Source organism: Oncorhynchus keta, chromosome 21 (assembly GCF_023373465.1).
Source record: "Oncorhynchus keta strain PuntledgeMale-10-30-2019 chromosome 21, Oket_V2, whole genome shotgun sequence".
NCBI lineage: Eukaryota > Metazoa > Chordata > Actinopteri > Salmoniformes > Salmonidae > Oncorhynchus > Oncorhynchus keta.
The window spans coordinates 22,869,683-22,892,270 of NC_068441.1; the positions used below are offsets into that span (position 1 = coordinate 22,869,683).

The window sequence follows — 22,588 nt, forward strand, 5'->3', positions numbered from 1 at the left end:
GTTGAAATGCTTATTTATGTTATGAATTTGAACATGAATTATGTGCCTATTTAAGATTACTCTGTTTTTCGTACGATGTACCCAATGATTAATGAAAACTTGCTATGTCCTCATTGTGGTTTTACAGATGTGTTTAATACGTCTTATTTATACACTTTTGTAATATTTATGAAATGCATATTGTTATACTGTATTTGGCTGCACTTGTTTTTCCTTTGCCTCCAACCCCTTTCGATGTGTGGAACGGATGTGGGTGGGGCTAGGTCAACATAAGGGTGCACATTTTTTTTTAAATTCACAAAAGCTCTGACGAAGGCAGTGAGGCCGATACGTAAGCTTATTAAATATCAGTGATAATATCAAGAGCAGTGTGCGGTTTCCTTTTTCCTTCATCTTGTTCAACTGTTGCCATGCAAAAAGATTGCTAAGATGTGAGAGTGCCTTTTGAATTTTGCTACACTCGCATTAACATCTGCTGACCATGTGTATGTGACAAATAAAATTTGATTTGATGCTTGGGGTCATAGTCCATTTGGAGGACCCATTTGCGACCAAGCTTTAACTTCCTGACTGATGTCTTGAGATGTTGCTTCAATATATCCATAATTGTCCTTTCTCATGAGACCATCTATTTTGTGAAGTGCACCAGTCCCTCCTGCAGCAAAGCACCCCCACAACATGATGCTGTTATGGGGGTGCTTCACGGTTGGGATGGTGTTTTTCGGCTTGCAAGCCTCCTCCTTTTTCCTCCAAACATAGGGATGGTCATTATGGGCAAACAGTTCTATTTTTGCTTCATCAGACCAGAGAACATTTATCCAAAAAGTAGTCTGGCTTTTTTATTGAGGTTTTGGAGAAGTGGCTTCTTTCTTGCTGAGCAGACTTGATATCGGACTCGTTTTACTGTGGATATAGATACTTTTGTACCCGTTTCCTCCAGAATCTTCACACGGTCCTTTACTTTTTGGTAAAAACTAGGCTACGAAGGAGTGGCTTTGTAAGAAGCATTTCAAGGTCCTGGAGTGGCCTAGCCAGTCTCCAGATCTCAACCCCATAGAAAATCTTTGGAGGGAGTTGAAAGTCCGTGTTGACCATGCAACAGCCCCAGAACATCACTGCTCTAGAGATCTGCATGGGGGAATGGGCCAAAATACCAGCAACAGTGTGTGAAAACCTTGTGAAGACTTACAGAAAACGTTTGTGGCCTCCATTTCTTATATTGAAGAAGTTTGGAACCAGCAAGACTCTTCCTAGAGCTGGCCGCCCGGCCAAACTGATCAATTGGGGGGAGAAGGGCCTAGGTCAGGGAGATGATCCGGCGAATGGTCACTGACCGAGCTCCAGAGTTCCTCTGTGAAGATGGGAGAACCTTCCAGAAGGACAACAATCTCTGCAGCACTCCACCAATCAGGCCTTTATGGTAGAGTGACCAGACATAAGCCACTCCTCAATAAAAGGCACATAACAGCCCTCTTGGGGTTTGCCAAAAGGTACCTAAAGGCCTCTCCGACCATGAGAAACAAGATTCTCTGGTCTGATGAAAACCAGATTCAACTCTTTGGTCTGAATGCCAAGCGTCATGTCTGGAGGAAACCTTGCACTATCGGTTCGGGGAATCATGGTGGTGGCAGTATCATGCTCTGGGGACGTTTTTCAGTGGCAGGGCCTGGGAGACGAGTCAGGGTCGTGGGAAAGATGAACAGAGCAAAGTACAGAGAGATCCTTGATGAAAACCTGCTCTTGAGTGCTCATGTCATCAGACTGGGGCGAAGGTTCACCTTCCAACATGACAACGACCCTAAGCACATAGCCAAGACAACGCAGGAGTGGTTTCGGGACAAGTCTCAATGTCCTTGAGTGGCTCGAACTTGAACCCGATTGAACATCTCTGGAGAGACCTGAAAATAGCTGTGCAGCGACACTCTCCATCCGACCTGACAGAGCTTGAGAGAATCTGCAGAGAAGAATGGGAGATACTCTCCAAATACAGGTGTGCCAAGCTTGTAGCATCATACCTAAGAAGACTGGAGGCTGTAATCACTGCCAAAGGTGATTCCACAAAGTACTGAGTAAAGGGTCTGAATACTTATGTAAATGTGATAATAAAAAAAAAATCATATACATTTGCAAACATTTCTTAATCTGTTTTTGCTTTTTCATTGTGAGGTAAAAAAATGTGTTAAGTGTTAATCGTTTTTTGATAGTGTCTACACAATGGAAGAATAAAGGAGTGTTATTCCTGTTGACCTGAATGAGGTGTCATTATAGAAAATGTTGTGCTCTTTTAAACCTAAGTTAACTTGTAATTGTCATGTATGAGAAAATGAGCTTTATCTTGAATTCTCAGTAATCTACAGCAGCGTTCTAGAATTCTATTGGGGTCTAAAGTGTTAACAACCCGTGCTAGTTGTTGCTTTAGATCGTCCCTCTTTCTAAATTTCAAAAGCATATTATCATATCTGTCATGAAAGCGCTCTAATTTTTTGTGTGCTTTGGAGAACAGTGTTTTCCTGCTAATTTCATTTTGGGACATTTGCACTTACAGCCTGCTGCCGTGTGCACATTGCTGTGCTTATAATGTGAAGAAATATTTGTTTCTCGGGCAGAACGACAAGCTGACCAATCGAATAGGTCAACTTCTGTACTACGGGGGATAGTAGATTGACATAAGCTAGTGCTTTTTCTGTTCATTACTCATCTCGTTAGCTGACAAAGTAAATGTGGACAGTTCTTCTAACATCTCCCCGTCTTCCCTAGTAGCCTACTTCGGCGCTGTGAGGCCTATGAGAAGGACCCGATTGCATGACAGGCATTGTCTATTAAAAATAGAGATCTGAGAGAGCAATGTGAGTGAGCGGTGCTTCGGTGCAGGGCGATTGGCAGCCGGGAGAAGGGAATTATGATGACTATATTCAACCCAAGGGCACAACAGCCACTTTGGCCATCAGGCATGGATTGCAGCCACACAAGGGGGCCATGGCTGTCCATGGCTGATGACAAGACCGAGTTTTCTCAATGTTCATTGTCTCTCAAACCATCAAGGAAGGAGGATGTTGGCCTTTGGAATTTTGAAAATCAGTCTGCTTCCTTCTTGAAACAGTTTGTTAGAGTTTGTGCATATATTATTATGACATTTTGTCCCTTCTGTAAGGGTTTTTTCGGCTGTTCGGGCACACTCCATTTCTTCCCCCCGGGGCCAGCCGAAGTTTGGGAGTCGAAGGGGCGTGATTTTCTTGTTTTTCAAGCGAAGGTCTTTTAAGTGAGTATGTGAGCACACTCGTTCGGTTTGCCTATAAGCAAACTGTGTCTGCAAGTCTATCAAAAAGGGAACTACATGCACTGCAATTAATCCCAATTCTTAAGAGAGCCTTCACGATCCCTGCAATAAATCTTAGGGGTTGTAATTCACGACTCCGTTGTCTGAGAGGATTGAGTCTATCCTATGTACTGTGGGGGAGACAAGCTGAGAAACTGGAAATGGTACTCCCTCTCACTGGTCAGGAACTAATAGGATTGTTTTTGGGTTCTCCAACTCATGCCCTCTGCTACATTAGTAACACCTGCGCAATATCCCTGTGCAGCTCTATAAACCTCAATGGCTCTGCCAAGAAGCAGGTGACACATCCTGTGTCACCAGTGACTTAACAAAAAGTGCCCTAGTAGCTACTAAAACCTCTTGGCTTATAGGTTTGTTTATGCACAGATATCACAGAAATTATTGGAGGCCGTCAAGGCTTTTTAAAAGTCCTTATTACAAAAATATTGTCGGTTTCAGATGCAAGGATTAAATTCAAATTTCATAGTGCATAAATAATTTTTTAAACCTTAATATTTTTGCATTGACTCAGTTTTCAATTTTTTTTCTCTTTTTCAACAGTGTGTAGGTCTCTCTCTTTCATTTTGCATGGATATCATAGAAATAATCTTCTCGAAAACAGTAATAATTAGCATGGATCTCATTAGAGAGAATTTTCTCTGCCTCTGAATAGACATTAGCTTGGAGCTCTCTCCTGCGTTAGCTCCCAGGAGCAGCCTGTCATATTACGCAAGCCGGAGGTGTAATGTTACACTCAAATGCATGTGTACACACATACGCACACTCACAAAAAAACATGCAGACACACACACATTTTGTGGGCGTTATGCAATGCTGGGCCAGCAGGAAATGAAGCCTTCTGGGCTCTTCAGAGAGCGGGCGTAATAGAAATCGACATACAGTTTGAGTGGGCAGCTGACATAATGTGAGAGTTTTTGTTACGTTTACATGTATTGGCCTACTTGAATTGATCATTCCAGTGAAGTGTATATATTTTTCATTTTTAGGGAACTGAAAGAAACAGACCAGGAACTGTGGGTGACCAGTGATGCTGGGACTTGACCTTAGCTGTGTGTGGGTGTTCAGTTGGAAGTAATACAACACAACTGAGCCAATGTTGCATTTGTTTAAAGAGAATAGAGTATACAGCCACACATTACTCTTAAAAGCCACGCACTACTCCTGTCAGCCCGTCTGTTCCCCTCCCTGCTCTACCGCACCAAATGTCACTGATCCCCCGAAAACCATTTCCTCCCACCTAAATATGGCTAGTCTGTGGTCTTATCCACTATGAAAGCTTACAGCTGCTGATTCTCCATTCTGTCGTACGGTTGGGGAAAATAAGTTTTTGTATTTGTTAGACCTCATCATGCCACCTACCTGTATCTTTTTCCATTCCTCAATCAGGGATTTTTCTGACATTGAAATCGTTAAGGCAGGCCGCTTAAGCGTTTTTCAGGATGCCTAAATCCAAACAGTAACTTTTTTGGGGGGGGAAATGTATGAAGTATGTAGAAAAGATCATGGACATATATACACTGCTCAAAAAAATAAAGGGAACACTAAAATAACACATCCTAGATCTGAATGAATGAAATATTCTTATTAAATACTTTTTTCTTTACATAGTTGAATGTGCTGACAACAAAATCACACAAATTATCAATGGAAATCAAATGTATCAACCCATGGAGGTCTGGATATGGAGTCACACTCAAAATTAAAGTGGAAAACCACACTACAGGCTGATGTAATGTCCTTAAAACAAGTCTAAATGAGGCTCGGTAGTGTGTGTGGCCTCCACGTGCCTGTATGACCTCCCTACAACGCCTGGGCATGCTCCTGATGAGGCCAACTCCTGGACAGTCTGTGGTGCAACGTGGTGTTGGTGGATGGAGCGAGACATGATGTCCCAGATGCGCTCAATTGGATTCAGGTCTGGGGAACGGGCGGGCCAGTCCATAGCATCAATGCCTTCCTCTTGCAGGAACTGCTGACGCACTCCAGCCACATGAGGTCTAGCATTGTCTTGCATTTGGAGGAACCCAGGGCCAACCGCACCAGCATATGGTCTCACAAGGGGTCTGAGGATCTCATCTCGGTACCTAATGGCAGTCAGGCTACCTCTGGCGAGCACATGGAGGGCTGTGCGGCCCCCCAAAGAAATGCCACTCCACACCATGACTGACCCACCGCCAAACCGGTCATGCTGGAGGATGTTGCAGGCAGCAGAACTTTCTCCACGGCGTCTCCAGACTCTGTCACGTGCTCAGTTTGAACATGCTTTCATCTGTGAAGAGCACAGGACACCAGTGGCGAATTTGCCAATCTTGGTGTTCTCTGGCAAATGCCAAACGTCCTGCATGGTGTTGGGCTGTAAGCACAACCCCCACCTGTGGATGTCGGGCCCTCATACCACCCCCATGGAGTCTGTTTCTGACCGTTTGAGTAGACGCATGCACATTTGTGGCCTGCTGGAGGTCATTTTGCAGGGCTCTGGCAGTGCTGCTCCTTGCACAAAGGCGGAGGTAGCGGTCCTGCTGCTGGGTTGTTGCCCTCCTACGGCCTCCTCCACATCTCCTGATGTACTGGCCTGTCTTCTGGTAGCACCTCCATGCTCTGGACACTACGCTGACAGACACAGCAAACCTTCTTGCCACAGCTCACATTGATGTGACAGTCTGGATGAGCTGCACTACCTGAGCCACTTGTGTGGGTTGTAGACTCCGTCTCATGCTACCACTAGAGTGAAAGCACCACCAGCATTCAAAAGTGACCAAAACATCAGCCAGGAAGCATAGGCACTGAGAAGTGGTCTGTGGTCCTCCCCTGCAGAACCACTCCTTTATTGGGGGTGTCTTGCTAAATTGCCTATAATTTCCACCTGTTGTCTATTCCATTTGCACAACAGCATGTGACATTTATTGTCAATCAGTGTTGCTTCCTAAGTGGACAGTTTGATTTCAAAGAAGTGTGATTGACTTGGAGTTACATTGTGTTGTTTAAGTGTTCCCTTTATTTTCTTGAGCAGTGTATTTTAAAATCATAACCATTGTTAAATCTCAATCACAAATAAAAGCTAGACAGTCTGAGTGAATTGAAAATTCCATAAACAATTAATTTAGCAGTTGATTTTGTTTTTATGTTTGAGCAAAAGAACACGGCTTAAGCCATGGCAATGCATTGAATTGCAGGAAGTTAGCTTTAAAACTGCAACATTTTCTCTCAGCTCCATGAAGAAAGGTGTTTTAATTGCAGGAAATTGGCTTAAAAATGCAAAGATTTCTATACACCGCCAAGATGGGGGAGCCTCTAAAATGTTCTTTTAAATTCAGCCTCGCTGACCAGAGGATGAAAACAGAGTGGAGCGAGGAGGGGATTTAAAAATGTTAGCCTCTGCCTTCTCTCGCTCCAATTTCTCTCTGGTACTGCTCAGCTGCAAGCAGTACCAGACAGGTGTATAAAATGGAGCACACAGCCATTGCAATCTCCAAAGACCAAACATTGGCAGTAGAATAGCCTCACTGAAGAGCTCAGTGATTTTCAACATGGCACCGTCATAAAATTCAGAAAAAGAGATGTCCCTTTTTCAGCACCGTCTTGCAAAAATAATTGGTAAAAATCCAAATAACTTCAGATCTTCATTGTAAAGGGTTTAAACACGGTTTCCCATGCTTGTTCAATTAACCATAAACAATTAATGAACATGCACCTGTGGAACGGCCGTTAAGACACTAACAGCTTACAGACGGTAGGCAATTAAGATCACAGTTATGAAAACAGTACACTAAAGATGCCTTTCTACTGACTCTGAAAACACCAAAAGAAAGATGGGATGGACAGCTGATAGTCCTCACAGTGGCAGACCACATGTAACAACACCTGCACAGGATCGGAACATCTGAACATCACACCTGCGGGACAGGTACAGGATGGCAACAACTACTGCCCGACCTACACCAGGACCGCACAATCCCTCCAACAGTGCTCAGACTGTCCGCAGTAGGCTGAGAGAGGCTGGACTGAGGGCTTGTAGGCAACTATGTTGCCTATGGGCACAAACCCATCGCCGCTGGACAGGACTGGCAAAAAGTGTTCTTTAACAACTCGCATTTTTGTCTCACCAGGGGGTATGATTGGATTCGCGTTTATCGTCGAAGGAATTAGCGTTACACCGAGGCCTGTACTCTGGAGCGGGATCGATTTGGTTGTGGAGGGTCTGTCATGGTCTAGGGTGGTGTGTCACAGCATCATCAGACTGAGCTTGTTGTCATTGCAGGCGATCTCAACGCTGTGTGTTACAGGGAAGACATCCTCTTCCCTTATGTGGTACCCTTCCTGCAGGCTCATCCTGACATGACCCTCCAGCATGACAATGCCACCACGCACAGAACGAGCAGTATGGCTGATTTCCTGCAAGGCAGGAATGTCAGTTTTCTGCCATGGCCACGTCTGGGACCTGTTGGATCGGAGGATGAGGGCTAGGGCAAGTGCTAATGCGCGAGGAAACGTAAAAATGGTCTGTCCTTGGTTGCAACACTCACTACCGAGTTCCAAACTACCTCTGGATTAACGTCAGCACAATAACTGTTCGTCGGGAGCTTCATGAAATGGGTTTCCATGGCCGAGCAGCCGCACACAACCATAAGATCACCATGCACAATTCCAAGTGTCGTCTGGAGTGGTGTTAAGCTTACCGCCATTGGACTCTGTAACAGTGGAAACGCTTTCTCTGTAGTGATGAATCATGCTTCACCATCTGGCAATCCTACGGACAAATCTGTGCCCGAATGCATAGTGCCAACTGTAACATTTTTGTGAGGAGGAATAATGGTCTGGGGCTGTTTTTCATGGTTCAGCCTAGGCTCCTTAGTTCCAATAAAGAGATCTTAATGCTACAGCATATAATGACATTCTAGATGATTCTGTGCTTCCAACTTTGTGGCAACAGTTTGGGAAGGCCCTTTCCTGTTTCAGCATGACAATGCCCCTGTGCACAAAGTCTAGGTCCATACAGAAATGGTTTGTCGAGATCGATGTGGAAGAACTTGACTGGCCTGCAACCTCAACCCCATCGAACACCATTGGGATTAATTGGAACTTCGACTGCAAGCCAGTCCTAATCGCCAAACATCAGTTCCCAACCTCACTAATGCTCTTGTGGCTGAATGGAAGCAAATCCCTGCAGCAGTGCTCCAACATCTTGTGGAAAACCTTCCCAGAAGAGTTGAGGCTGTTATAGCAGCAGAGGGGGGTGCAACTCTATATTAATGACCATGATTTTGGAATGAGATGTTTGATGAGCACGTGTCCACATACTTAGTCATGTGGTGTACCATTTGGATAGGATGCCTAAATTGACTAACAATGGAGAGATTATAAGCAACTGGGATTTCCTTTACTTTATATGCACAGGTGAAGTCACTATTTCAACATTCTTCTTGATCCAGTGACTTCTTTAGCTTCTCGACTCTTACCCTCTGGTGACTTGTTGGCGACATGGAAACATTATTACTCATCCTTGCCTGAGTTGATACTGACAACTTCTTCTGTTAATTTGGGATTTCCTTCAAGAACCAGAAGTTTTGGTCTTGAGCTCTCTTTTGTTTCTGCCTCTTGGAACGCTGGTCAGTGTTATCCAGTTACAGGTGTGCGCAGTATACCAACTGAGCCGTGGTACTTGCTTTTGGGGGAGGCTTTTGTTTTGTGTATCGGTGTTGTTCACATACATCGTCAGTCGTGAGTGCAGCATCAGCTTTTTTCCCAGAACACTCTGCAGACGAATTGTCTGGAGATTAATTCCGGCAGGCGTCATGGAATCTATCATGGAGACTGCAGCGTGACCTCACTACTCGGTGGAAAGGAACACCTGTCCATCAAATATGACAGGACGTAGTGTGAGCTAAATCCAGAAGGCAACCCTAGAGGATGACCTTGGCTCATCCACAGTGAAGTCCCCTGACTGACCAGGGTTAAATACAGCTCATCACTGACTGATGCTAATTCCCCTTATCTAGCCTACCTAGAAGCTTGTTCTCAGAAGCCTGTTCTTAGAAGCTTTCTTTCAGAATCATCATATCCGAGTGATATTGATCAAACTTTGTGGTGAAATACTCACGACCTAGCACTTTTGGCATTTTGATACTTGTCTTCAAAAACCTAATTGATGGATATTACCCAGGGAAGCGTGAAGCGTGCTTAAATAAAAGCTCCCTTTGCTGCAGCAGTGCGTTTTAGTATGGATTATAATGTAATGAGGTCACTACTGATCCTCATCGTAGCATAGAGGAGCATGCTGACTTATTGGTCATTGGCTTGGCGGGTATTAGTATTAGCCGTGGGGAATTAAATGTCTAATGACTGACTGCTCATTCTAAAACCCATACTCTGGTGTGTACCACTACATCCTACACCCCATTTTAGTGTGTGTGTGTGGGGGGGGGGGTGTTTGTGTGTGTGTAAAAATAAGGTAGGTCAGAATAGTATTATTTTTTTAGGCTGGACCAGATCTGTGGGCCTGGTCAGATCTGCTGGAGTGATTTTAGGCTTATGGAAACAGGCTTTAATTCCCTTTCCATCATTTTTATTAGCCATCAACCTCAAGCTATCTATTAGCAAGCAGACACTGCTAGGATTACATTGGATGGAAAGGGTCACGATGCTCCCCAAATTAGTTTTTTTTTTTTTTCTGGTTATGGGTGTGGCAAGGGGCGCGTCTACATTTTAGAAGCAGTGTAGACTTTTTTTTACATTTTTAAGCCAATTTCCCGCAATCCTACTTTTTTTTCTCCTTGGACCTAAGATACATTTGTGCAGTTTTAAAGCTAATGTCCTTCAATTATACATATTCTGCCATGGAGCTGAGAGAGAATGTTGCAGTTTTAAAGCTAGTTTCCTGCAAGTCTATGCATTTTGCTATGGCTAATGCTGTGTTCTTTTGCTCAAACATAATAAAATCAATATAGCTAAATAGATTTTGGGGGGAATTTTCAATTCTCTTTGGTTATAAAAAATATATATATAGTTCCATTATCGTTTTTACGTACTTTATATCTGATTTGAGCCATTTACGTTTACATTGAGTCATTCCATTCCCGAAAATGTATTGTAAAAAATATAAGTATACATATTTTTAGACTGTTTGGACTTAGGCGACCCAAAAACAAATGCTTAGGCTGCCAGCCCAAGGATTACAATGGCAGAAAAATCCATGGAATAGAACATTAGCAGAGAGACGGTGAGAGGGAAAGACACAGAGACGATACTGCAAACAGCAGAAAACAACTCAAGTAAAGCACAGAAAAAAAGAGGGAAGATAATTTGTCAGGTGGCTGCTGGTGGGGGCTATGGCACGGCCCTCTTTTGCCCTCCTGGTGTGGAGATTTCCATGATAACAGGCGCTGTACGTAACAACCAGGAGAAGAGCTTGAGCACTGTAAGGGATGAACATGGAACCTGTACGGCAAGTGGGAGGCATGGAGCTGCAAGCCGGAGCCATGGCACAGGCACACAAACACAGGGTGAGTGAGATTGGCCAGAGAGGGTGAGAGGATGGTTGAGAACCGCTCCATAGAAACCCCCTATGACTGCTCTGCAGCCTGACCTTGCTAAGGAAGATTATTTGAATTTAGTGTCATTTTTTTTTAGTCTTTTTTGTTCTTCTTAGTTTGTTGGGAGAGAGTGGGAGCTTTCAACACCCTTAAAGTGATAAGTCTTATTGTAGAAAAGTTACAATGCAGCCAGCCATTTAATGAGGACTTTCTCAATTATGGTGGTTAAGGTAGAGAGCGACAATCTCTCCTAAGCATATGCTGTCAAATGTTCTTGTTTGTTTGCAGTTGATAGAGGTCAGCTTTCTGAAAGAGGATTATGGGTGTGTACTGAATTTTTCTGTTGTGCTGTCCCAGTTCTTTACACAAATGCAGTGGATAATTGACTGAATGCAATAGAACGTAGTAAGGCTGAGTCCCTCTTGCCTGTAGTCTGGAATGGAAACCCTCATTCTTATTCATAGCATAAAAGGGAATAGAATAAACTGAAGAATCTAGAGAAACAGTGAAAAAATGTGTGTTTAGAGTCTTGTCATGGACTCAAATTGAGCCCCAGTTAAAGGAAATATAGGGAATGGAGGGAGCATATCCTGTGTATGCCAAGTAGTAGAAGAGACACATACTTACTGCATCCCACACAATAAAATGCTCTTACACATACTGTATACCTTTACAACAACACATGAACCAAGAAAACAATCTTAATCTCTTTGTACTACTCGTGCTTTGGCAGAGTGCCTCTGGACTTTGAGACCTTGTTCTTTTTAACATGGAGTCTGTTCTGTCTCTGTTGTGGCTGAATTTAAGAAAGGATTGGGCTTGTGAACTTTGCGAGAATGAAAAGAATTGCATCCCAATCCATCCCTCCCTGCCTCGACTTAGGGAGGAGGATAGAGTTACAGCTGCTGATGTACAAGGTATTCATCTCAAATCTCAGGGTTGGTGGATTTAAAGCATGCAGAGATCACTGGCTCTTTCTAAAAAAAAAATATATATATATTTTTTAAAGGCTGTTTGTTTGGGAACCAGTGTCCTGCAGGCATACAATGTGATACAAGCACAAAATGCGCTGACAGTGGTAGATACAATCCAAACATAAACATGTCCATTGGTGATTCTCCGTATCCTGTCACTACCCAACCAGGTCTGCACCTGCATGTGGAGGCATGCACATTCAACCAGGACTGTGTGACCCCGACTCAACCTCCAGGGATAGGTTGCTACCCCGGGAATCTCTGGGACTCTGCCAACTTGGCACTTGTCCTGCCTCGACTAGACAGCAAAAACAAAACCTAAGATATTAATACTCACTATTATACTGTTTGTGTCAGACACACTGAGTAATCTGTGGGCTGCAATCATGAGGATGATCTGAATCTGTGTAGGCATATGTGTAAGTGTGTCTGGGACTCTGTGCATGCCTTGTGGTTCAGTCTCTGGAGTCTACAATGATCTGAGAAAAGGGACCTATGAAATAGGCTGCATTTTAAATTACTTTCCACCATTGTCAACTCGGTGTTAACCTTGAATAGAGCTTTATTGATTGGATTCACATGATTGCGTTTTGTCATTTTGCTATTGGTGCTTTATCCTTTATACAGACTCAATTGTTTGGGCAATGTTCTGGTGCAAAATGTGAAGTTGGTTAATTTATGGTCCCACTGCCCTCAATCTGTGTAAAGACCCACTGGCATGCTAACACCATATCCGGTGTTCCCCTCTGGCCTCCAGCCCCGGTTTAATATGCTTATGTTCTCACTGGATTCTTTGAATACTGGGGCGATTATCCCACATTCACCTCTGGCTCTGTTTAGACCTCCCCAGTAACCACACGCAGGACATAGTGGGTTAGCAAAGCATGCATTGGCTATGCAAGGGGTTATAGTTGTGTAATACCGTCATAGACCTTATCTGCTTACTACAGACTGCTAATGAGAGATACAAATATTCCACTTGTAGTTTTCAAAACGTTGGTAGTTACCAAAGAACGAAGAAGCTGTAGGACCTTCTTGCTAAGAGAAGAAACTCTGTTCATAATGTCATTGTATAGGATCGTATAATTCTTTTAAAGCACCTTGGTTTGAAAGAGGTGTTTTATCTCAAGCCTGTCTTAGCATTGTTGTGTTGCGTGACTTCATGACACTACCTGTATTTGTATGAAACCTCTCAAACACATCAGAAGGTGATTCTGTAAGAATGTGGACGTGAGCAGGAAGTCGTTTTGACACATTTCCCTTTAGGGAGCTAGTTCTGAGAGCTGTAAATAGGCCTGGACTTCAGATGTGGTTCTCTGTACATTGGAGAGGTGATTTGTTGTTTTTAAACTGGGCTCCATTGCAACACAAAAACATTGTGACATCGCAAATTAAGACCATAGCCATAGCCATTTGTACAGTAGTCTACATTTCATGGACAATATCATGTTCCTCTAACCATAATACTGTCCGACTGGGAATTGCACTTGGAATAGCCTTGCTAGTTCAGTGGAACTCTTAATTCTATGCTTTCCACACTAGAGGTCGACTGATTAATCGGAATGGCCGATTAATTAGGGCCGATTTCAAGTTTTTCTAACAGTCAGAAATCGGTAAGATTGAGCGCCCATTTTTTAAAATATTTTTAAAAATGTATTTATTTTTTTATAAAATAAAAATGGTTACCTTTATTTAACGAGGCAAGTCAATTAAGAACACATTCTTATTTTCAATGACGGCCTAGGAACGGTGGGTTAACTGCCTTTTTCAGGGGCAGAACGACAGATTTTCCCCTTGTCAGCTCGGGGGATCCAATCTTGCAACTTTACAGTTAACTAGTCCAACGCTATAATGACCTGCCTCTCTCGTTGCACTCCACAAGGAGACTGCCTGTTACGCGAATGCAGTAAGCCAAGGTAAGTTGCTAGCTAGCATTAAACTTATCTTATAAAAAACAATCAATCATAATCACTAGTTAACTACACATGGTTGATGATATTACTAGATATTATCTAGCGTGTCCTGCGTTGCATATAATCTGACTGAGCATACAAGCATACTTCGATACTTGTATCTGACTAAGCGGTGGTAGGCAGAAGCAGGCACGTAAACATGAATTCAAACCACACTTTTGTGCGCTTTGACAGCACCTCTTTGTTGTGCGTCAAGCTTTGCGCTGTTCATGACTTCAAGCTTATCAACTCCCGAGATGAGGCTCGTGTAACCGAAGTGAAATGGCTAGCTAGTTAGCGTGCGCTAATTGTCGTTGTGTTGCTGGTTCATGCCCAGGGAGGAGCGAGGAGAGGGACGGAAGCTATACTGTTACACTGGCAATACTAAAGTGCCTATAAGAACATCCAATAGTCAAATCAAATGTATTTGTCACATACACATGGTTAGCAGATGTTAATGCGAGTGTAGCGAAATGCTTGTGTTTCTAGTTCCGACAATGCAGTAATAACCAACGAGTAATCTAACCTAACTATTCCAAAACTACTATCTTATACACACAAGTGTAAAGGGATAAAGAATATGTACATAAAGATATATGAATGAGTGATGGTACAGAACGGCATAGGCAAGATGCAGTAGATGGTATCGTGTACAGTATATACATATGAGATGAGTAATGTAGGGTATGTAAACAAAGTGGCATAGTTTAAAGTGGCTAGTGATACATGTATTACATAAAGATGCAGTAGATGATATAGGGTACAGTATAACATGTACATATGAGGGTATGTAAACATTATATTAAGTATTGTTTAAAGTGGCTAGTGATATATTTTATATAAATTTCCTTCAATTCCCATTATTAATGTGGCTGGAGTTGAGTCAGTATGTTGGCAGCAGCCACTCAATGTTAGTGGTGGCTGTTTAACAGTCTGATGGCCTTGAGATAGAAGCTGTTTTTCAGTCTCTCGGTCCCTGCTTTGATGCACCTGTACTGACCTCGCCTTCTGGATGATAGCGGGGTGACCAGGCAGTGGCTTGGGTGGTTGTTGTCCTTGATGATCTTTATGGCCTTCCTGTGACATCGGGTGGTGTAGGTGTCCTGCAGGGCAGGTAGTTTGCCCCCGGTGATGCGTTGTGCAGTCCTCACTACTACCAGGCGGTGATACAGCCCGACAGGATGCTCTCGATTGTGCATCTGTAGAAGTTTGTGAGTGCTTTTGGTGACAATCCGAATTTCTTCTGGCTCCTGAGGTTGAAGAGGCGCTGCTGCGCCTTCTTCACGACGCTGTCTGTGTGGGTGGACCAATTCAGTTTGTCCGTGATGTGTACGCCGAGGAACTTTAAAACTTACTACCCTCTCCACTACTGTTCCGTCGATGTGGATAGGGGGGTGCTCCCTCTGCTGTTTCCTGAAGTCCACAATCCTCTCCTTTGTTTTCTTGACATTGAGTGTGAGGTTATTTTCCTGACACCACACCCCGAGGGCCCTCACCTCCTCTCTGTAGGCCGTCTAGTCGTTGTTGGTAATCAAGCCTACCACTGTAGTGTTGTCCGCAAACTTGATGATTGAGTTGGAGGCGTGCATGGCCACGCAGTCGTGGGTGAACAGGGAGTACAGGAGAGGGCTCAGAACACACCCTTGGGGCCCCAGTGTTGAGGATCAGCAGGGTGGAGATGTTGTTACCTACCCTCACTACCTGGGGGTGGCCCGTCAGGAAGTCCAGTACCCAGTTGCACAGGGTGGGGTCGAGACCCAGGGTCTCGAGCTTGATGACGAGTTTGGAGGGTACGTGCTAAATGCTAAATGGTGCTAAATGCTGAGCTGTAGTCGATGAACAGCATGCTCACAGGTATTCCTCTTGTCCAGATGGGTTGGGGCAGTGTGGTTGGGGCAGCGATTGCCAAATCGGCATACTCGGGGGGGGGATGCACACCGTGGAACCCTGGTCTGGACTCTCCACCGACGTGGCACCGATGGCAACTCCCAAACACCTTCCAGAACACTCCTGACCACGAAATTTTAGGATTGTGCCGGGCCAGCCAGGGAGTCCCCAGCACCACTGGCCATGCATGCGAATCAATAATAAAGAAACTGATACGCTCCCTATGATTCCCCTGCGTCACCATGTCCAGTGGGACCGTGGTCTCCCTGACCATCCCTGACCCCAATGGCTGGCTATCTAGGGAGTGCACCAGCGGAACCCCTAACTTAAGGGCGAGTCCGCGATCCATAAAGTTCCCAGCTGCGCCTGAATCTACTAGCGCCCTATGCTGGGAAGAGGGGAAAAAGTGAAGGAAAAAGGTTAAGACAAACATGTGGCCAACAAGGGGTTCTGGGTGAGTTTGATGCTGACTCACCTGGGGTGACCGAGAAGCGTTCCGCCTGCCATCTCTACTCCCAGACGGACCCCCCCCAGCACCGATCAGACGTGTGTCCTCTCCGACCACAGTTGGTGCAGGGAAGGCCTCCTCCTCCGGTACCCCTCGGTCGCAGCCCCTCCCAACTCCATTGGAATGGGAGCAGAGGGGCTGGGTGGTGGAATGCACAGAACCCTCTCTGAACGCCCGCGGGCAGCCAGCAGATTATCCAGTCGAATGGACATGTCAATCAGCTGATCCAGTGACAGAGTGGTGTCCCGACACGCTAGCTCCCGGCGGACGTCCTCTCGGAGACTACACCTGTAGTGGTCCATAAGGGCCCTGTCGTTCCACCCAGATCCGGCTGCCAAGGTCCGGAACTCCAGCGCGTAATCCTGGGCGCTCCTCCTCTCCTGCCTGAGATGAAAAAGTCATTCTCCCACCGCTCGGCCGTCTAGAGGGTGATCAAACACAGCACGGAAGCGGCAGGAAAACTGGGTAGTGCTCCCGCGCTGAGTCTGGGCCATTCCAGACTGCGTTCGCCCACTCCAGAGCACGACACCTGAGGCAGGAGATGAGGACACTTACCCTCTCTGCTCCTGAGGGAGTGGGTCTGATGGTGACCAGGTATAGCTCCAGCTGAAGCAAAAACCCCTGGCAACCCGCCGCCGCTCCATCATAAGCCCTCGGTAGCGTCAGACGGAGGGTGCTGGAGTCGGGAGTCCGGAACCGTGGGTGCCGAAGGTGGAGAGAGGAGACCACTCCTCTCCCATTTGTCCATTCTCTCCATCACTTGATCCATCGCGGATCCGATCCGATGGAGTACGGTGGTGTGGTGGAGAACCCGTTCCTCCATCGATGGGAGAGGGTTGGCTGCTGCTCCTGCTGACTCCATTCGATTTGTTTGCGCGATTCTGTAATGCTCCGGGTGTCGTGGGTGTGGAGTCAAATGCAGGAGACAGAGTTCGATGCTGTGCGTCTTTTAATAGCACCAACGCACCACAGGGTGCTCACAAAAGTTACGTTCCCAAAACACAGGGAATCAAAAAATACAATAGAAAAATTCACGACCAGGCACTAACGCATACCTTTACAACAGAGCCGAAGGTTACAATGAAATAATCCCGCACAACAACCAGGCGGGCCGGCTGTCTAATAAAGACAAACTAATCAACATAAACAGGTGCTACCACTAAACATACAAGGAGGGGGAGGAAAAATAATCAGTGGCAGCTAATAGGCCGGTGACGACGACCGCCGAGCTCCACCCGCCCGGGAAGGGGAAACACCCTCGGTCGGACTCGTGACAATTATAATGATGATCATTTTAATAATAACAATGATATCAAGAAAATGTATTATAAATATAATTTTTCTGGGAATTTGGAACAGTGCAAATACCAGAGCGGCTGTTCTAACGGAAAACAAGTGTAAAGCCTTTATTACAGCAAAGCAAAGATTTAAAAATAGCCGAATTTGTGAAATTGTTTATCCAACATGTTGTGGTTGCGTGAGGCGTGGTGCTCACGGAATCAGAAGGCAATTAAACAAACACTCAAAACAGGCAATATAAATAGAATCTGTCTTATCTCTGTAGATATACACTACCTGTCAAAGGTTTTAGAACACCTACTCGTTCAAGGGTTATCTTAATTTGGACTATTTTCTACATTGTAGAGTAATAGGGAAGACATCAAAACTATGTAATCATGTAGTAACCAAAAAGTGTTCAACAAATGTTTATTTTTTAGATTCTTCAATTAACCACCCTTTACCTTTATGACAGCTCCAAGCTCGTCATCAAGCTCGAGACCCTGGGTCTCGACCCCGCCCTGTGTAACTGGGTACTGGACTTCCTGACGGGCCGCCTCCAGGTGGTGAGGGTAGGCAACAACATCTCCTCCCCGCTGATCCTCAACACTGGGGCCCCACAAGGGTGCGTTCTGAGCCCTCTCCTGTACTCCCTGTTCACCCACGACTGCGTGGCCACGCACGCCTCCAACTCAATCATCAAGTTTGCGGACGACACAACAGTGGTAGGCTTGATTACCAACAACGACGAGACGCCTACAGGGAGAAGGTGAGGGCCCTCGGAGTGTGGTGTCAGGAAAATAACCTCACACTCAACGTCAACAAAACTAAGGAGATGATTGTGGACTTCAGGAAACAGCAGAGGGAGCACCCCCCTATCCACATCGATGGAACAGTAGTGGAGAGGGTAGCAAGTTTTAAGTTCCTCGGCATACACATCACAGACAAACTGAATTGGTCCACTCACACTGACAGCGTCGTGAAGAAGGCGCAGCAGCGCCTCTTCAACCTCAGGAGGCTGAAGAAATTTGGCTTGTCACCAAAAGCACTCACAAACTTCTACAGATGCACAATCGAGAGCATCCTGGCGGGGGCGTATCACCGCCTGGTACGGCAACTGCTCCGCCCTCAACCGTAAGGCTCTCCAGAGGGTAGTGAGGTCTGCACAACGCATCACCGGGGGTAAACTACCTGCCCTCCAGGACACCTACACCACCCGATGTTACAGGAAGGCCATAAAGATCATCAAGGACATCAACCACCCGAGCCACTGCCTGTTCACCCCGCTATCATCCAGAAGGCGAGGTCAGTACAGGTGCATCAAAGCTGGGACAGAGAGACTGAAAAACAGCTTCTATCTCAAGGCCATCAGACTGTTAAACAGCCACCACTAACATTGAATGGCTGCTACCAACACATTGTCATTGACACTGACCCAACTCCAGCCACTTTACTAATGGGAATTGATGGGAAATGATGTAAATATATCACTAGCCACTTTAAACAATGCTACCTTATATAATGTTACATACCCTACATTATTCATCTCATATGCATACGTATATACTGTACTCTACATCATCGACTGCATCCTTATGTAATACATGTATCACTAGCCACTTTAACTATGCCACTTTGTTTACTTTGTCTACATACTCATCTCATATGTATATACTGTACTCGATACCATCTACTGTATGCTGCCCTGTACCATCACTCATTCATATATCCTTATGTACATATTCTTTATCCCCTTACACTGTGTATAAGACAGTAGTTTTGGAATTGTTAGTTAGATTACTTGTTGGTTATCACTGCATCGTCGGAACTAGAAGCACAAGCATTTCGCTACACTCGCATTAACATCTGCTAACCATGTGTATGTGACAAATAAAATTTGATTTGATTAGCTTTGCACGCTCTTGGCATTCTCTCAACCAGCCTCACTTGGAATGCTTTTCCAATAGTCTTGAAGGAATTCCCCCATATGCTTTTTTAAATTTAACCTTTATTTAACCAGGTAGGCAAGTTGAGAACAAGTTCTCATTTACAATTGCGACCTCGCCAAGATAAAGCAAAGCAGTTCAACACATACAACAGAGTAAAACAAACATACAGTCAATAATACAGTAGAAAAATAAGTCTATATACAATGTGAGCAAATGAGGTGAGAAGGGAGGTAAAGGCAAAAAAAAACACTGCATCCAATTTGTTGAGTAGGGTATTGGAGACTATTTTGTAAATGACATCGCCGAAGTCGAGGATCGGTAGGATGGTCAGTTTTACGAGGGTATGTTTGGCAGCATAAGTGAAGGATGCTTTGTTGCGAAATAGGAAGCCAATTGTAGATTTCTTTGGATTGGAGATGTTCAATTTTAGTCTGGAAGGAGAGTTTAGTCTAACCAGACACCTAGGTATTTGTAGTTGTCCACATATTATAAGTCAGAACCGTCCAGAGTAGTGATGCTGTTTGGGGTTTTAGGCTGGGTTTCTGTACAGCACTTTGAGAGATCAGCTGATGTACGAAGGGCTATATAAATACATTTGATTTGATTTTGATTTGATGCTGGACGGGCGGGCGGGCAGGTGCAGGCTGCGATCGGTTGAAGAGCATGCATTTAGTTTTACTTTTATTTAAGAGCAGTTGGAGGCCACGGAAGGAGAGTTGTATGGCGTTGAAGCTCGCCTGGAGGGTTGTTAACAGTGTCCAACGAAGGGCCAGAAGTATACAGAATGGTGTCGTCTGCGTAGAGGTGGATCAGACACACCAGCAGCAAGGGCGACATCATTGACATATACAGAGAAGAGAGTCGGCCCAAGATTTGAACCCTGTGGCACCCCCATAGACTGCCATAGACCCGGACAACAGGCCCTCCGATTTGACACACTGAACTGTATCAGAGAAGTAGTTGGTGAACCAGGCGAGGCAATCATTTGAGAAACCAAGGCTATCGACTCTGCCGATGAGGATGTGGTGATTGACAGAGTTGAAAGCCTTGGCCAGGTCAATGAATACGGCTGCACAGTATTGTTTCATATCGATGGCGGTTAAGATATCGTTTAAGACCTTGAGCGGGGCTGAGGGGCACCCATGACCAGCTCTGAAACGGAGAAGGTGCGGTGGGATTCGAAATGGTTGGTAATCTGTTTGTTGACTTGGCTTTCGAAGACCTTTAGAAAGACAGGGTAGGATGGATATATGTTTGTAGCAGTTTGAGTCATGAGTGTCCCCTGCTTTGAAAAGGGGGATGACCGCAGCTGCTTTCCAGTCTTTGGTAATCTCAGACGACACGAAAGAGGTTGAACAGGCAAGTAATAGGGGTTGCAACAATTTCGGCAGATAGTTTTAGAAAGAAAGGTTCCAGATTGGCTAGCCCGGCTGATTTGTAGGGGTCCAGATTTTGCATCTGTTTCAGAACATCAGCTGACTGGATTTGGGAGAAGGAGAAATGTGGAAGGCTTGGGCGAGTTGCTGTGTGGGGTGCAGTGCTGTTGACCGGGGTAGGAGTAGCCAGTTGGAAAGCATGGCCAGCCGTAGAAAAATGCTTATTAAAATTCTCAATTATAGTGGATTTATCGGTGGTGACTGAGTTTCCTGTCCTCGGTGCAGTGGGCAGCTGGGAGGAGATGTTATTATCCTCCATGGACTTTACAGTGTCCCAGAACCTTTTTGAGTTTGTATTGCAGGAAGCAAATTTCTACTTGAAAAAGCTAGCCTTGGCTTTTCTAACTGCCTGTGTATATTGGTTTTTAACTTCCCTGAAAAGTTGCATATCATGGGGGCTGTTCGATGCTAAAGCAGAATGCCATACGATGTTTTGTGTTGGTTAAGGGCAGTCTGGTCTGGAGAGAACCAAGAGCTTTATCTGTTCCTGGTTCTAAATTTCTTGAATGGGACATGCTTATTTAAGATGGTGAGGAAGGCATTTAAAATAAATAACCAGGCATCCTCTACTGACGGGAGGAGGTCAAATTCCTTCCAGGATCCTTCCAAGTGTTTCTGGGAGCGTTTGACAGTGATGAGTGAAGGTCGCTTGACTGCTGACTCATTGCAGTTACTGAGGCAGTGATCACTGAGATCTTGGTTGAAAAGGTGTATTTAAAGGGCAAGTTGGTTAGGATGATATCTATGAGGCTGCCCGTGTTTACTGCTTTGGGGTGGTACCTGGTAGGTTCATTGATAATTTGTGTAAGATTGAGGGCATCAAGCTTAGATTGTAGGATGGCTGGGGAGTTAAGCATGTTCCAGTTTAAGTCACCTAGCAGCACGAGCTCTGAAGATAGATGGGGGCAATCAGTTCACATATAGTGTCCAGAGCACAGCTGGGGGCAGAGGGTGGTCTATGGCAGGTGGCAACGGTGAGAGACTTGTTTTTAGAGAGTTGTATTTTTAAAAGTAGAAGTTCAAATTGTTTGGGTACAGACCTGTTTAGTAGGACAGAACTCTGCAGGTCATCTCTGCAGTAGATTGCAACACCCCCTTTGGCCGTTCTATCTTGTCTGAAAATGTTGTAGTTTGGGATGGAGATTTCAGAGTGTTTGGTGGTCTTCCTAAGCCAGAATTCAGACACAGCTAGGACATCCAGGTTGGCAGTGTGCTACAGCAGTGAATAAAATAAACTTAGGGAGGAGGCTTCTAATGTTAACATGCATGAAACCAAGGCTATTACGGTTACAGAAGTCATCAAAAGAGAGCGCCTGGGGAATAGGAGTGGAGTTAGACACTGCAGGGCCTGGATTAGTGGGGTTCCAATCCAATTGGCAAAATAGATATAGTTAGCAGCCTATAAGACAGCTAACGATTAGCGGGCCGCAGATGGGCGTTCAGGTAACGTCGCGACAGAGGGGCCAGTTGGATAACTCCCCCGGGCAGATAACGTCGGTTGTCCAGTCGTGAAGGCCCGGTGGGGCTCCGTGTTGGCAGTAAAACGTGTCCGGATAGTTGATTGTAGCCCAGGAGTGGCTGATGGAACGCTTCAACTGGCTAGCTCCGGAATAATTGATGTTTGCTATATATGAGCGCATTTGTTGGCTGCTTTTCCTTCACGCTGCACTCCGACTCATCCCAAACCATCTCAATTGGGTAGAGTTCGGGTGATTTGTGGAGGCCAGGTCATCTGATG

The 22,588-nt window shown here is 45.1% G+C and overlaps 1 protein-coding gene across 2 annotated transcripts in view; it reads left to right on the plus strand.

Annotated features, from left to right (window-relative positions):
* The window catches only part of LOC118399875 (S-adenosylhomocysteine hydrolase-like protein 1), a 60,590-nt gene that overhangs the window by 4,738 nt on the left and 33,264 nt on the right, over window positions 1-22,588 (plus strand). The window contains exon 1 of one of the 2 annotated variants that reach the window (XM_052473503.1): window positions 10,692-10,836. The exons of the other annotated variant lie outside the window; for it this stretch is intronic. Coding sequence (XP_052329463.1) covers window positions 10,759-10,836 — 78 coding nt within the window. The 5' untranslated portion in view covers window positions 10,692-10,758. Of the gene's footprint in view, window positions 1-10,691; window positions 10,837-22,588 lie in introns of those variants that run through there. 2 annotated transcript variants of the gene reach the window in all.